The following is a 15494-nucleotide window of genomic DNA, read 5'->3' as shown; positions in this document are numbered from 1 at the left end:
GCCTTGCTACTCTTTTTTTCAAATGTCTTTTTACTGTTAGTTTTATTTCTTTACTTACCTACACACACACACCTTTTTATTATAATTATTTTTTAACACCATTGGTTAGAGCCTGTAAGTAAGCATTTCACTGTAAGGACCTGTTGTATTCTGCGCAAGTGACAACTAAACTTTGATTTGATTGGAAATAGCGTTACCTTCATCTAAACCTGTGTCTGGAATACATGCAGGCAATAGTAGCCAGTCATGCATTAGGCTATTTATTAGCCTGTTTCATTGATAATTGAATAGGACTAAGTAAGTAAATCATGTGCATTTGTCTGGGTCATTTAACAATGTGTGCATGAATGAGTGAAGGGGCATAACGATGCACATTTGAGTGATAGCGCAGTAATGCGCCCTGAAGGTATAGGCTTTACCCGCATTTAAAGCGCACTTTTGGGTTTTCCGATCACGATTAAATCCGATTACGAGTATGATGTGTGATAAAACAGATACGATGAGGAGTAGGATGAGATCGGCACACCACTTATTTCTACCTCATGCTTCAGTCTATGTGTGCCCCCTAGTGGTCAAACAGATGAATACTCACTTCACTTCAAGTTGGAGAAGTTAGTGGAGGTATTCACTCTAGCAGTTGAACCCCAATGTAGTGTAGGTCATCAGGGTGGAGAAGGGGAGGTTGGTGTGTGTGCTTAAGGGTTCAGCGCCTCTTGCTCTCCAGGATGGCCCTCCAGTCATGGGCCCAGGAGAGCAGGCGCTGGCTGGAGCTGGGGGTTACATTTTTTTGTTGTGGCAGGCAATGAACAGGATGTGCTCCCAGGTTGGGTTGGGCTCTACACCTACAACAGAGGCACATCACAAAGGTCACGTAATGCTTTTCGATTAATCTAACGGTCTGGAGTACTAACTACCAACAAACTAAACTGTAATATACCTAAATGTATGACAAAGTAGCATGCATATGGCACCATCACATAAACGCAAAACACATACATTTAGACACACCCAGTTTTCCAGCTTTGCTACAAACACTCGACTCGCCTCGGATGCCTGGCGTGTCATCTATGAGGATGTCCCCAGTCACCATTGTCTTGTCTCAGGTCAGGAAGATCTGCTCCAAGAAGTCATAGCTCAGGTGTTTCTCTATCCAGGCACACTGAACACGCATGCGCAAGGGAGAGTGCAAAGACCATTATTGTTAGAAAGAGGTAACACAATCACCACTCTGCCTCCAGCCTACAGGGTTTCTGTCTTGACTAATAATTTATTACCACATCTGGCCGTGATTGGGAGTCCCATAGGGCAGCGCACAATTGGCCCAGCGTCGTCCGGGTTTGGCCAGGCCGTCATTGTAAATAAGAATTTGTTCTTAACTGACTTGCCGAGTTAAATAAAGCTTCAATAAAAAAAGAATATACAAATCATTTTTAAAAGATTCTGTGGTCTGATGAGACAAAAATGTAATGCAAAGTGCTATGTTTGGAGAAAACCAGGCACAACTCATCACCATCCCTACCGTGAAAAGCATGGTGGTGACAGCATCATGCTATGGGGATACTTTTCAGCGTCTGGGAGACTGAGGATGATTTTCAGAGACTGGGAGACTGGTATGTGATAGAGGGAACAATGAATGGAGCCAAAATAGACAGTTCAGAACTACTTCAACACAGATCACGCTTCAAGTTCCCATACTGAGATGACACCCAGAATCTTTGTCTGTAATCCAGGGTGATGTACAGTTCGTTGGGGTACCTGGCCCAATATTTTTTTCAGGAATCGCCCTTCCAAGTCTGCAATGACCCCATCCATGTCCACCAGAGGAAGAAGACATCTTCGCGGATATACACTTGAACTGGTCATGAAGAAAAGTTATCTTAGGCAGTAATGACATTATTTACTTGTCTCACTAATAACTGTCCGTGATCGAACAATGGCTTCACGAAGCGTGAGATGTGTTCAAAAGTCCAGAACGTCAATGTGTTATTCTTAATAGGGTTCCATTTAAATAAAAACTATTTTGGAATGCTGATTCGTTACTAATGCAACTAACTAATTGACACTGTCAAATATACTTTTTCTGGTTTTAACCTTTATTGCAATTGGTCAGACTTTGACATTTGTGCTGCATAGCATTAGCCAGCAAGCTAGGTAAACTAAGCACTATGTTGATTATGCCTTTCAGCACTGTATTTGGACTTTACCGACTATCAGTGTGGACCTCAGCTATTAGTGCCGCAACCCGTCAGCCGCACAGCAGCTGTAAAATTTGGTGCAAATGCTCCCAGAAGTGTTGCCTACTGTACAACATCCCCCAAGATGTAAAGTCTGCCTACATCTTCATCAAAGACAATGTCCTGAAACAAGATGACGCACATGTCCTCAGTTTCTCTGTTGGGTTTACAAATCTATAGGCAAACTTGTACCATGAAAGGGTAAACATCAACAACATTCAATATTAACATATCAACATGAACTTTTTACATCAAAACAGGCTGACAGCATGCATGCAGCAGGAGAAGCAAAATAACAGTGAAGGGAGGAATCAGTCAGCTCCTGGGGACCACTTCTTCTCCATACGTAGGGTTTTCAGACTCTTTTCTTTAATATCAACAAGAATGAATCTTTCATATAAAAGATATACACTTGCTGTAGCAGTTTGCACAGACAGACAAGCTGTGTGTGCCTACAGTTGACCAACTACACTTCCTCCTCAGTTACGCTTACACACAAGTGTTCCGAGCACGCTAGATAGTTAATTAGTACAGGTGGCTGGCCACCTATGTCTTCAGTCTATCTTCCAAGTGATGTAACATGGAGATATGGCTGTGTGGGAACACTTAAGCTAACCCTATAAAGGTGTGTAGTAATTGAACCTTTTTTAAATTATTATTTGTTGCTGATATGAAAGATATATTCCTTATGTTTCCAAAACCATACCACCAGCGATGCATTTTAACGTTCAGAACGAGTGCCGGGGGTCTTAACAAAACGCCCCCGACAGAAGATACTATCGTTAATGGGCGCTAAAGCAGTTAGCATCTATTAATGGCCAACCATGAGTCTATTAGTGCCAACCATGAGTCTGGCAAGCAAGACTAAGCAGCTGTAGTCAATCGCAAGACCGATCCAATGAGGCACCAGAACAATGAAGACATCCTGAGAAGCAGTATCAGGCAGCTACAGGTAGGAGAGTGGAGTGTGCTGGCCTACTGTATGGTTTGATAACTGTCTGTGGTACTGGGTAGGAAGCAGGGGTGGCCTCTGGTTCATTGGTAAGCTTCAGGGAGGTGTTGAGTGTCCCCTTGTAGGGGCCCCCAATAATTTAGTTTGCCAAATCACACCTGGAAAAAGGATAAAAGTCTGTACATTATAATCCATGTATTATTTATTGACGTTTAACTTTCTCCTATTCGTATTATGTAGCATTGTTGAGCGGGGATCTTGCACGCACGTTTTAAAATGTAGGTGCAGAGCTATGCAATTCCCCTTGTGTTACAGGTGTCCCCATCCAGATCTGAATCAGTCCAATTAGAAGGAAACTATGAAAAACAGTAATGCACTCTGGCCCTCCAGGGCTGTAGTTGTGTGGGAAATCTCCAACTTTATAATATCTTTGCCTGCAACCCGGTAGCATCTGCACTGCCCTTCCTGTGTTTACTTGGCTGTGAGGGAAAAAGTGAGCCACCTTTTATAATAAGGGAGCCAAATTCCCAATTATAACAAATATTGATAGCAAAGAACAACAATCACGAGATGTTTTCAGGGGGATTACGTTTAGAGAAAAGTGGCAAATAAATGGTAGCAAACAGCAATAACAAGGTTTCTGAAATGAATATTTAGCAAAACTCTATGCCTGTCCCTTTAAGAGCCTAAAGTTCCAACTGTAAATCTCGTTGGTTCCCGTCTGTTCTTACTAAAGTCTCGCGATACTTTTCTCTCAGTGGCGGCTGCGTGGCCCCCTGTCTCAGTCCGGACGGAGTTGTTTCTGACATCTGAATGAAAAACAGTCTGAATTGCTACCACTTTGGACATATATAATAATGGCTTCAGCCTTGGAGCAGTTCGTGAACAATGTGCGGCAGCTCTCCGCTCAAGGTATGGACAATAAACATGTTTTAGTTCTCAGACGAGCTGGAACTATTAGCCAATGCTAAGCAATGCTTTGCTGTGCTGATAGCATAGCTAGCTAGCCAAACTGGATAGCTAGATCCTCCTTTTTGCTTTATCATGTAAACACAGCCCTACATGTATTGTTTTGGGGAATGAGGCCTCAAAAAAGTAGTTCAGAAAGATGTGTTTTTACCCCTGGACACTAAAGCGTACAAATAACAACATAGTAAATGAATACGTGTTTTAAAATCTAACTTTGTTTTTGTTCGAGAAAAATATTTCAGTGGAATGCTTACCGGTAGTTCCGCCCTAAGTAGGCGCGATTGGTTGCAAAGCGCCATTGTCAACTGTTATTGGTCGACAGTCCCATCTGTAACGCAATATGCGTTACTTTCATAGCTAATGTAACCAGTGCAGGCCTTGACAGGACACTTGACCGGCCGATATATTTTACAGTAACTGCAAAGAATATGAACAATGCAGCTGGACCGCGTTTCATTCTAAAAACATGCTCAATGTTCTTCGTGGCACCCAATATTTGAAAAATGTTTTATTACTTAATTATTATTTACATATGCAGGTGTATTCAGTTGACATTCTGGTTAGTTTTTGGTACAGAGTTTTTATAGTCTGCATTACAATATCGGTAGAAATATGCATTAAATGGGAGCAACATAATGAATATTTAGTTATGACTGACATATGCTGTCATCTCTGGGTTAGATGGGTGTGAACTGGGTCTGGACATTAATGTTTGAGTTTGGGTTAGGGAGGTCTCATTTAAAAATGGGAAAAACACTTGTGTAAATTAAACTATTTAAACTGGGGCGGCAGGGTAGCCTAGTGGTTAGTGTTGGACTAGTAACCGGAAGGTTGCAAGTTCAAATCCCCGAGCTGACATGGTACAAATCTGTCGTTCTGCCCCTGAACAGGCAGTTAACCCACTGTTCCTAGGCCGTCATTGAAAATAAGAATTTGTTCTTAACTGACTTGCCTAGTTAAATAAAGGTAAAATAAAAAAAAAATGTAGGTTATATACTCAACAACATAACACATTAATTGTTATCTGATTTGGACCTGTACTTCTCTTCAACCAGCTCTAATAGCTTGACTATCAAGGGCTGCATTGTTTGTTTACCAATTGTCTTAACTGTTGCATCTCAGGTCAGATGACACAGCTGTGTGAACTGATCAACAAGAGCGGGGAGCTGTTGGCCAAGAACCTGTCCCACCTGGACACTGTACTGGGGGCCTTGGACATCCAGGAGCACTCCCTGGGCGTCCTGGCTGTGCTGTGAGTAGCCTGCTCTCCTCTGCAGTCCTTTAATCACTGATAAATGAGTATAAGTAAATCACTGATCTAGGCTATGACTTCGAGTCATTTTCTGCTTAGTGTACTTGTGCATCCGGGGCTCATGACTCAAAAGTATATGGGGCGGCAGGGTAGCCTAGTGGTTAGAGCGTTGGACTAGTAACCGGAAGGTTGCAAGTTCAAATCCCAGAGCTGACAAGGTCTTCTGTCGTTCTGCCCCTGAACAGGCAGTTAACCCACTTCCTAGGCCGTCATTGAAAATAAGAATTTGTTCTTAACTGACTTGCCTAGTTAAATAAAGGTAAAATAAAATAAATATCACACAGATCAAGGTTTGCAACCCCTGGTGTTCAAATTAAATTATGTGCCTGTTGAAACTGTCTTACACAGCCTACAATCTTTTTTGTTTTCATGTACTGTGTCAAATGTTTTCCTTGTGTGCTCACTGCCGGTTTTCACTTTCCCTTCATACAGGTTTGTGAAGTTCTCCATGCCAAACATCCCTGACTTTGAGACGCTCTTTTCCCAAGTCCAGCTCTTCATCAGTACCTGCAATGGGGAGCACATCCGATATGCAACAGACACTTGTAAGTCTTAACTGAAATAACTTTTAGTTTTTAGAAGCCTTGGATTCAACTGAGTTTCAGAGGAATGGTTTACTCCATGAGGTGCAATTATCTCCATCTTGCAATTATTAGAGTCAAATCCTAAGGAATGTGGAGAATGTTCAAGGTCAAATGTTCAGGGCAAAATTAATTTAGCTTGCTTGAACCTGTTAAACCTACTTACTACTTTTATTATTTCTCTTCACAGTTGCCGGCCTCTGCCATCAGTTGACAAATGCCCTTGTAGAACGGAAACAGGTAAGACTTGCCAAACGGGGGCAAAACATTTAAACCAGAAGAGCTAATGCATGAGCTTACTTGTCTAACACATTTACATGCTCTATTTAAAGAAATGACTTGTGTTTTTACAAGATCAGACCCAGATTATGGTATTACTATTCTACATCATTTCAAAAACAAAAAGCCAATCCATGAGAATGCATATTGATTAGGGCTGGGAATTTCCATGGACCTCACGATACAATATTATCACAATACTTAGGTGATAATGCAATATATATTCTGATTTGATGTTCCAAACATATTGCTCACTATATTCTGCTGCAGAGAGGCATGACTGCAGAGAGGTATGAGAGTTTGTTTTGATCAGTCATGGAAATAACAGTGCTAAAAACATGTTGGCTCACTATTTAAAAAGATGGCGAACATGCCATAGGATGAAAAATACCAGAGTTTTGGCATAGGTGTAGCCGACCTAGTGCACACTACCAAACCTGTTTTTTTATTTTTACAAATCGATACTTGGAGTCAAAGTATCAATATACAGTGCCCCCTGCTAATTTTGTGGCACCCTTGGTAAATATGAGCAAAACGGGCTGTGGAAAACATTTCTTTGCTGTTTATCCTCTTGGTCTTTCATTCAAAATATTTACTAACATGGAACCTTTAGGTAAAATGATTGAAGAAAAAAAAAAGTGAGATTAATATTTTTCTCCGAAACATGTTTGCCACATTTATTGGCACCCCTAGAAATTCTTATGAGTAAAATCTAACTGGAGTATATTCCCATTCATATTTTACGTTTTTAAGTTCACCTGAGTGATTAGGAACACTTACGTAGTAAGCCATGACTTCCTGGTTCACTTGGTATAAATAAGAGGTGACACACAGGCCATGTTCCCATAGTCATCCATCACTATGGGTAAGACCCAGGAATACAGTAATGATGTGCGACAAAAGGTTGTTGAGCTGCACGAATCAGGAAATGGCTATAAGAAAATAGCTCAACTGTTGAAAATGCCCATTTCCACTATCAGGGCAATAATTAACAAGTTTAAAGCAACTGGAGATGTTAACAATCGGCCTGGAAGAGGACGTGTGTCTGTATTGACCCCATGCACAGTGAGGGTGATGGTTCGAGTGGCCAAAAAATCTCCCAAGTATCACAACTGGAGAATTGCAGACGTTAGTTGGGTCTTGGGGTTAGAACATCTCCAATACTACAATCAGATGCTACCTACATAACCAAAAGTTGATTGGGAGGGTTGTCAGAAAAAAGCCTTTGCTGTCATCAAACAACAAACTCAAGCGCCTACAGTTTGCCAAACGTTACTGGAACTTTCAATGGGACCGGGTTCTATGGTCAGATGAGACCTAAATAAAGCTTTTTGGAAACCAACACCAGAAGTGGGTTTGGCGTAGACAGAAAGATAGCCATGCAGAAAAGTACCTCATCCCCACTGTGACGTGTCAAATCAAACTTTATTTGCCACATGAGCCGAATACAACAAGTGTAGACTTTACCGTGAAATGCTTATTTACAAGCCCTTAACCAACAGTGCAGTTCAAGAAGGTATTTACCAAGTAGTCTAAAATAAAAAGTAACACAATAAGAATAACGAGGCTATATACAGGGGGCACCGGTACCGAGTCAGTGTGAAGGGGTACAGGCTAGTTGAGGTAATCTGTTCATGTTGGTGGGGGCGAAGTGACTATGCATAGGTAACAAGCAAACAGCGAGTAGCTGTGTACATGAGGGGTGGTGTCAATGTAAATTGTCTGGTGGCGATTTTTATGAATTGTTCAGCAGTCTAATGTCTTCGGGGTAGAAGCTGTTGAGGAGCCTTTTGGTCCTAGACTTGGCGCTCCGGTACCGCTTGCTGTGCAGTAGCAGAGAAGACAGTCTGTGACTGGTGACTGGAGTCTCTGACAATTTTATGGGCTTTCCTCTGACACTGCCTATTATATAGGTCCTTGGTGGCAGGAAGCTTGGTCCCAGTAATATACTGAGGTGTTCGCACTACCATACCAGGCGGTGATGCAACCGGTCAGGATGCTCTCGATGGTGCAGCTGTAGAACCTTTTGAGGATCTAGGGGCCCATGCCAAATATTTTCAGTCTCTTGAGGGGGAAAAGGTTTTGTCGTGCCCTCTTCACGACTGTCTTGGTATGTTTGGACCATGATAGTTCGTTGGTGATGTGGACACCAAGGAATTTGATACTCTCAACCTGCTCCACTACAGCCCCTGTTGATGTTAACCTCTCTGGGATATGTGGGACGTGAGCGTCCCACCTCGCCAACAGCCAGTGAAAGTGCAGGGCGCCAAATTCAAAACAACAAATCTCATAATTAAAATTCCTCAAGCATACAAGTATTTTACACCATTTTAAAGATAAAATTCTCGTTAATCCAGCCACAGTGTCTGATTTCAAAAAGGCTTTCCAGCGAAAGCACCACAAACTATTATGTTAGGTCACCACCAACTCACAGAAAAACACAGCCATTTTTCCAGCCAAAGAGAGGAGTCACAAAAAAGCACAAATAGATCAAATTAATCACTAACCTTTGATGATCTTCATCTGATGACACTCATAGGACTTCATGTTACACAATACATGTATGTTTTGTTTGATAAAGTGCATATTTATATCAAAAAATCTAATTTTACATTGGCTTGTTACGTTCAGTAGCTCTAAAACATGCAGTGATTTTGCAGAGAGCCACATCAATTTACAGAAATGCTCATCATAAATGTTGATGAAAATACGTGTTATACATGGAATTAGAGATCTACTTCTCCTTAATACAACCGCTGTGTCAGATTTTAAAAAAGAAAACAATAATCTGAGGACAGCGTTTAGACAACAAAACAGCCAAAAAGATATCCGCCATATTGTGTAGTCAGAAATAGCATTATAAATATTCACTTACCTTTGATATTCATCAGAATGCACTTCCAGGAATCCCAGTTCCACAATAAATGTTTGATTTGTTCGATAAGGTTCATCATTTATGTCCAAATACCTTCTTTTGTTAGGGCGTTTGGTAAACAAATCCAAACTCGCGTTCAAGGTCCAGCCGAACGTCGGACGAAAAGTTCAAAAAATTCAGTTACAGCCCGTAGAAACTTGTCAAACTAAGTATAGAAACAATCTTTAGAATGTTTTTAAAATAAATCTTCAATAACGTTCCAACCGGAGAATTCCTATGTCTGTAGAAAAGCAATGGCACGAGAGCTAACTCCCGTAACCGTGCGTCAGAGCCTGTGGCACTCTGCCAGACACCTGGCTCATTCCCCTCCACTTCACAGTAGAAGCCCCAAACTAAGTTCTAAAGACTGTTGACTGTTGACTGTTAGTGGAAGCCTTAGGAAGTGCAGTATGAGCCCATTTACACTGTATATTGGAATGGCAAAGAGTTGAAAAACTACAAACCTCAGATTTTCCACTTCCTGGTTGGATTTGTTTTCGTCTGCCATATGAGTTCTGTTATACTCACAGACATCATTCAAACAGTTTTAGAAACTTCAGAGTGTTTTCTATCCAATACTACTAATAATATGCATATATTAGCATCTGGGACAGAGTAGCAGGCAGTTTACTCTGGGCCCCTTATTCATCCAAGCTACTCAATACTGCCCCCCTGTCACCAATAAGTTAATGGGGGCCTATTCGGCCCGCCTTTTCCTGTAGTCCACTATCAGCTCCTTTGTCTTGCTCACATTGAGGGAGAGGTTTTTGTCCTGGCACCACACTGCCAGTTCTCTGACCTCCTCCCTATAGGCCGTCTCATTGTTGTCGGTGATCAGGCCTACCACTGTTGTGTCGTCAGCAAACTTAATGATGGTGTTGGAGTTGTGTTTGGCCACGCAGTTGTGGGTGAACGGGGAATACAGGAGGGGACTAAGTACACAACCCTGAGGGGCCCCAATGTTAAGGATCAGCGTGGCAGACGTATTGTTGCCTACTCTTACCACCTGGGGGCGGCCCGTCAGGAAGTCCAGGATCCAGTTTCAGAGGGAGGTGTTTCGTCCCAGAGTCCTTAGCTTAGTGATGAGCTTCGTGGGCACTATGTTGTTGAACGCTGAGCTGTAGTCAATTGAACAGCATTCTCACATAGGTGTTCCTTTTGTCCAGGTGAGAAAGGGCAGTGTAGAGTGCAATAGCGATTGCATCATCTTTGGATCTGTTGGGGCGGTATGTGAATTGGAGTGGGTCTAGGTTGTCCGGGGGGGTGCTGTTGATGTGAGCCATGACCAGCCTTTCAAAGCACTTCATGGCTACAGACGTGAGTGCCACAAGGTTGTAATCATTTAGGCAGGTTACCTTCGCTTCCTTGGGCACAGGGACTATGGTGGTCTGCTTGAAACATGTACGTATTACAGACTCGGTCAGGGAGAGGTTGAAAAGGTCAATGAAGACACTTGATAGTTGGTCTGCGCATGCTTTGAGTACATGTCCTGGTAATCCGTCTGGCCCAGCAACTTTGTGAATGTTGACTTGTTTAAAGGTTCTGTTCACATTGGCTACCGTGAGCATTATCACACAGTCGTCCGGAACAGCTGGTGCTCTCATGCATGCTTCAGTGTTGCTTGCCTCGAAGCTAGCATTAAAGGCAGTTAGCTCGTCTGGTAGGCTCGCGTCACTGGGCAGCTCGCATCTGGGTTTCCCTTTGTAGTCTGTAATAGTTTTCAAGCCCTGCCACATTGGTGGATCTTTGATGTTGTGGGGCTGTTTTTCTTCCAAATGCCCTGGACAACTTGTTAGGATACATGGTATCATGGACTCTATAGATATTATATCAATACCAGAATGCCTCTGCTAGGAAGCTTAAACTGGGCCGTGGTTGGATCTTCCAGCAGGACAATGATCCAAAGCACACCTCAAAATCAACACAAAAATGTTTCACTGACTACAGAATCAAGGTTTTGCCATCCCAGGCCCCTGACCTAAACCCAATAGAAAACCTGTGGGATGATTTGAAAAGGACCTTGGAATCTGGAGAGATTCTGTATGGAGGAATGGTCTCAGATCCCTTGCCATGTGTTCTCCAACCTCATTACGCATTATAGGAGAAGACTGAGTTGTTTTCTTGGCAAAGGGAGTATTCACAAAGTATTGAATGAAGAGGTGCACACATATATTTGAGAAAAATATTTGTTTCATGATAAGAGTGTAATTTTTCTTGCAAATTATTTTACTTTAATTAAAGGTTAGATTTTTGTGAATATTTTGAATGAAAGACCAAGAGGATAAACAATTTAAAAAAAATTCACGGCACGTTTTGCTAATATTTACCAAATGGTGCCAATATTAGTGGAGGGCACTATCATATCGTCCAAAATAATATTGTGATATATAACTATCGATCCCCCGTCACTAATATTGGTTCATTCTACATGATCTAAGTGTAATGCAGGTGTTTTTCAAAGAAGGATATGTGAAACTAGGGCTGGGCGATATATCGTGAATCCACATACCAGTATGGGTTTTTACAAAACTGTCAATAATGATATTTTAATATAGTGCTAAATTAAATGAAAGGTTCTGCACATTGGACTACTTCACTGTCCGTTTTGTCTGAGTTTGGTTGAGTATAAAACCATCAGAATGGAGAAAGGCCCAAAACCCCCAATTTAGAATTTAACTGTACCCTGCAAGTACATCTACAACCCTGTGCATGTGACTAATAAAATCATATATCATTAAACATATTTAAAACTTGGATTATTCAAAAACATAAAATACTGCCATACTGTCAAAAAAATTGAAATATAGTGATATATTTTGGCCATATCTCCCAGCCCAATGTGCTAGCTTAGCAGGATTAGCTTTCTTCCTCTCTGATGACAACTCAGGGTAAACTGACCGTACCACACCTCAAACCTGGGGCCTTGCCAAATCAGGTGATCGCCCTGATTGACAATGTCGTACTATCCAGTTGTGCCACTGAAAAGGAGCGCTTTCGATGGCATTATTGGCGACATTTCAAGCTAGCTGTGTGGAGTGCCCTTACGACACATTCTTATCTCTGTTACGTATGGTTTTAATGCATCTCTTTCTTTCACAGCCATTGAGGGGTGTCGGCATTCTAAAACTGGCAATAGACAAAATGCAAATCAACACAAACCAACTTACCTCAGTTCATGCAGACCTGTGTCAGGTGAGTAAACTGATTCGTATCGACTTTATATGATTTATTGGAATGTATTGACGCTTGGCTGCGAGACTTCGAATGAATGACCCCTCAACTATTTTTGTGTGTACATCCACAGCTGTGCTTGTTAGCAAAGTGCTTCAAGCCTGTCCTCCCATTTCTTGAGCTTGACATGATGGACATCTGTAAGGAAAATGGCGCCTACGACGCAAAGCACTTTCTATGTTACTACTATTACGGAGGCATGATCTACACGGGTCTGAAGAACTTTGAAAGAGCACTGTATTTTTATGAACAGGTACTGGCTTATTTGAGAACCTAAAATGTGTGTGCTAAAGCTGTTTTAGATGTGACCTAGTGTTCCTGTTATCAAAAGTTAATTGATTTAGCATACTACTAGTAAAACCTTTGCTCATTGTAATACCAATTTAAATGACCTTCAAATTACTATTTTGATGCATACAGTAGTCAAGTACACTACACACTGAGATGACATTTAATCTGTAATGGCAATGACATATCAAATCAGAGTTGTTGTTTTTTTGTCATATGAACAGGATACAACGGGTGTAATCAGTACAGTGAAATGTTTACTTTCAAACTCTTTCCCAACAATGCAGTATTTTGTTTACATCTCCTGTTCCCTTCTGTGATATTCTGGTGATCTCTTCTCCACCAGGCAATAACCACTCCAGCCATGGCTGTCAGTCACATCATGTTGGAGGCCTATAAGAAGTACATCCTGGTCTCCCTGATTCTCCACGGCAAAGTGCAGCAGCTCCCCAAGTACACGTCACAGATAGTTGGCAGGTTCATAAAGGTGAGAATGAAGATCCAAAAAGGGCCATATATCACATCTTTAAGGCTTAAATATGCCATTATATTTTGAATTGTCTGTTGTACTACATACTATACATATGACATATATTTGACTGCTTTTTGTTTCTGCAGCCTCTCAGCAACGCGTACCATGAGCTTGCTCAGGTGTATGCCACCAACAACCCAGCAGAACTGCGCTCCCAGGTGAATAAACACAGTGAGACCTTCACACGCGACAACAACACAGGGCTGGTCAAGCAGTGCCTGTCCTCCCTCTACAAGAAGAACATCCAGAGGCTAACAAAGGTATACTTCCTTCCCCTTCAGATCATGTCTTCTTCACCTCAAATACGACCCCTCACCTCACATATACCTCCTAATATGTCTATCAATAGTCCTCGCTCATCTCGGTTACCCCCAATACACCATTCTCATTCTTAATATATCTCCATCTGCACTTACCTCGACTATATTCAAAATATACCTCCCGTCCTTCACCTCAAATCTAACTTCTTCGTCCCTATCTTCACCCTGTTACCAGGGTGTAAACAAAGTATTTAAAGCAAATGGTCAGAAAGGCAATGTATCATGACCACCCTTCTTTCTTTGCAGACTTTCCTGACGCTGTCCTTGCAAGACATGGCGAGTCGAGTGCAGCTGTCAGGGCCCCAGGAGGCGGAGAAGTATGTCTTGCACATGGTAAGCCAACGTGACCGCAGGAGGATAGACACGCTTTATCTCAGTACTCTGAGAACACTCAATTTTGAATGTATCAAATAAAATGGCGTTCACTTCAAAGAAGACTAAATCTAACATTGATTCGTCCATTAATGACCTTTCTGTTCCTTACAGATTGAAGATGGTGAGATATATGCCAGTATCAACCAAAAGGATGGCATGGTCTGTTTCCATGACAACCCGGAGAAATACAACAACCCCGCAATGCTTCACAAAATTGACCAAGAGGTAAGAGAATGGCAGTATTTGATTATCTATCCTTATATGGAAATTACTATTGGGGTGCAATGAAGTGACAACAATTATTTGAATATCATTTGATACTGTTTTAGTGAAGTAAATGCCTTGTTTTGTGTCCTTCACAGATGCTGAAGTGTATAGAGCTGGATGAGAAACTAAAGTCCATGGATCAAGAAATCACAGTAAACCCACAGTTTGTTCAGAAGGTAGGAAGCAACAATTAAATTATTTAGGCTCCTCTAGTGGTTTTCCAAGAGGAGTATTTTCACAGTTTAGTTGGTTGAGTATTTGTTGGTATTTTTATTTATTTATATGAAACCCCTGGTCTTTTAGTTAGTATTAAAATGATTGCTAATGGTTTGTATCACACTGTATGTTTCAGAGTATGGGAACGCAGGAGGACGATGTCGGCAGCAAAACATCAAGTTACTCCTGAGGGGCATGGACAGGGGAGAACGCTGCCACCCTTCAGGTTCTTGTTGGATTACTTTTTTTAAAGAGGAAAAACATTCTATTGAGTATGGACATTGGTCAAGGAAAATATAAAATGTGTGGAATGATAATTTGGTTATTTCTTTCACAGTGTCTTGAGGAAACCTTAACAAAAACATTTTTTGTCGGTGTTTTATTTATCAATGTTCAGATGGAAGAGCCACTGCTGCATTAACAACCATAATAATAAAAACTGGACTTATTTGTTCAAAAAATAATGTGTTGCATGTTCATTTCTTTGGAATTTCCTTCTAGGCAAACTTGAAATTTGAGGAAAGCTTAAGTCTCCTGTTTCCAAGATCAGTAATTTTCCTCGACGAGCTAGCATATTTTTTGGGGGGGGTCAAATCAAATGTAGATTTGACAACAAAAGCAAGACTGTACTTCTGCCCTTGACCAAATGTACAGAGGAGAGTCCAGCTTTAAATTTTTTTTTAAAAAATGCACTGTTTTTTTCCATCCCCTAGAGGTCTCTCATGTACTTTTGTACTGTAGTTTGCATTTACTGCAGGTGGGATGAGCACTGAACTGAATACATATTTATCTGTTATGTGGAAGGACTCAAGATTAGCGATTTTTGAATGTTGGAATAAATTGATTCAGTAAATTGACACAATTTTGCATTAAATGGATCACGTCACATTACTATTTTGTCAGCATGGTTTACCCTAGTTTTCCGACATTGTGTGTTACTTATAGCTCAGGTATTTGTGCAGTGTGTTATGTAGTTAACACAGCCACCAAGTCATAATTATGGCTAAACCCTGCCCATTTCTAC

The 15494-nt window shown here is 41.3% G+C and overlaps 1 protein-coding gene across 2 annotated transcripts; it reads left to right on the top strand.

Moving 5' to 3' along the window:
- Nucleotides 1-3954: 3954 nt before the first annotated feature.
- LOC110499049 (COP9 signalosome complex subunit 3) lies at nucleotides 3955-15143 on the top strand. Of its 2 annotated transcripts, XM_021575882.2 has the most exons (13): nucleotides 4044-4098; nucleotides 5278-5407; nucleotides 5900-6012; nucleotides 6239-6288; nucleotides 12341-12433; nucleotides 12546-12725; nucleotides 13107-13247; nucleotides 13379-13552; nucleotides 13859-13945; nucleotides 14099-14212; nucleotides 14350-14430; nucleotides 14607-14696; nucleotides 14808-15143. In XM_021575882.2, exons 1-12 carry the CDS (start codon nucleotides 4044-4046, stop codon nucleotides 14658-14660), a joined length of 1272 nt encoding a protein of 423 aa, XP_021431557.1. In that variant the 3' UTR covers nucleotides 14661-14696; nucleotides 14808-15143. The 2 variants fall into 2 exon arrangements, with proteins under 2 accessions (XP_021431556.1, XP_021431557.1); XM_021575881.2 differs by having other exon boundaries at nucleotides 3955-4098; nucleotides 14607-15143.
- Nucleotides 15144-15494: the final 351 nt, after the last annotated feature.

This window comes from Oncorhynchus mykiss, chromosome 20 (assembly GCF_013265735.2).
Source record: "Oncorhynchus mykiss isolate Arlee chromosome 20, USDA_OmykA_1.1, whole genome shotgun sequence".
NCBI lineage: Eukaryota > Metazoa > Chordata > Actinopteri > Salmoniformes > Salmonidae > Oncorhynchus > Oncorhynchus mykiss.
The sequence above is the reverse complement of the archived record's forward strand: the minus strand, read 5'-3'. Positions and strand labels throughout refer to the sequence as shown.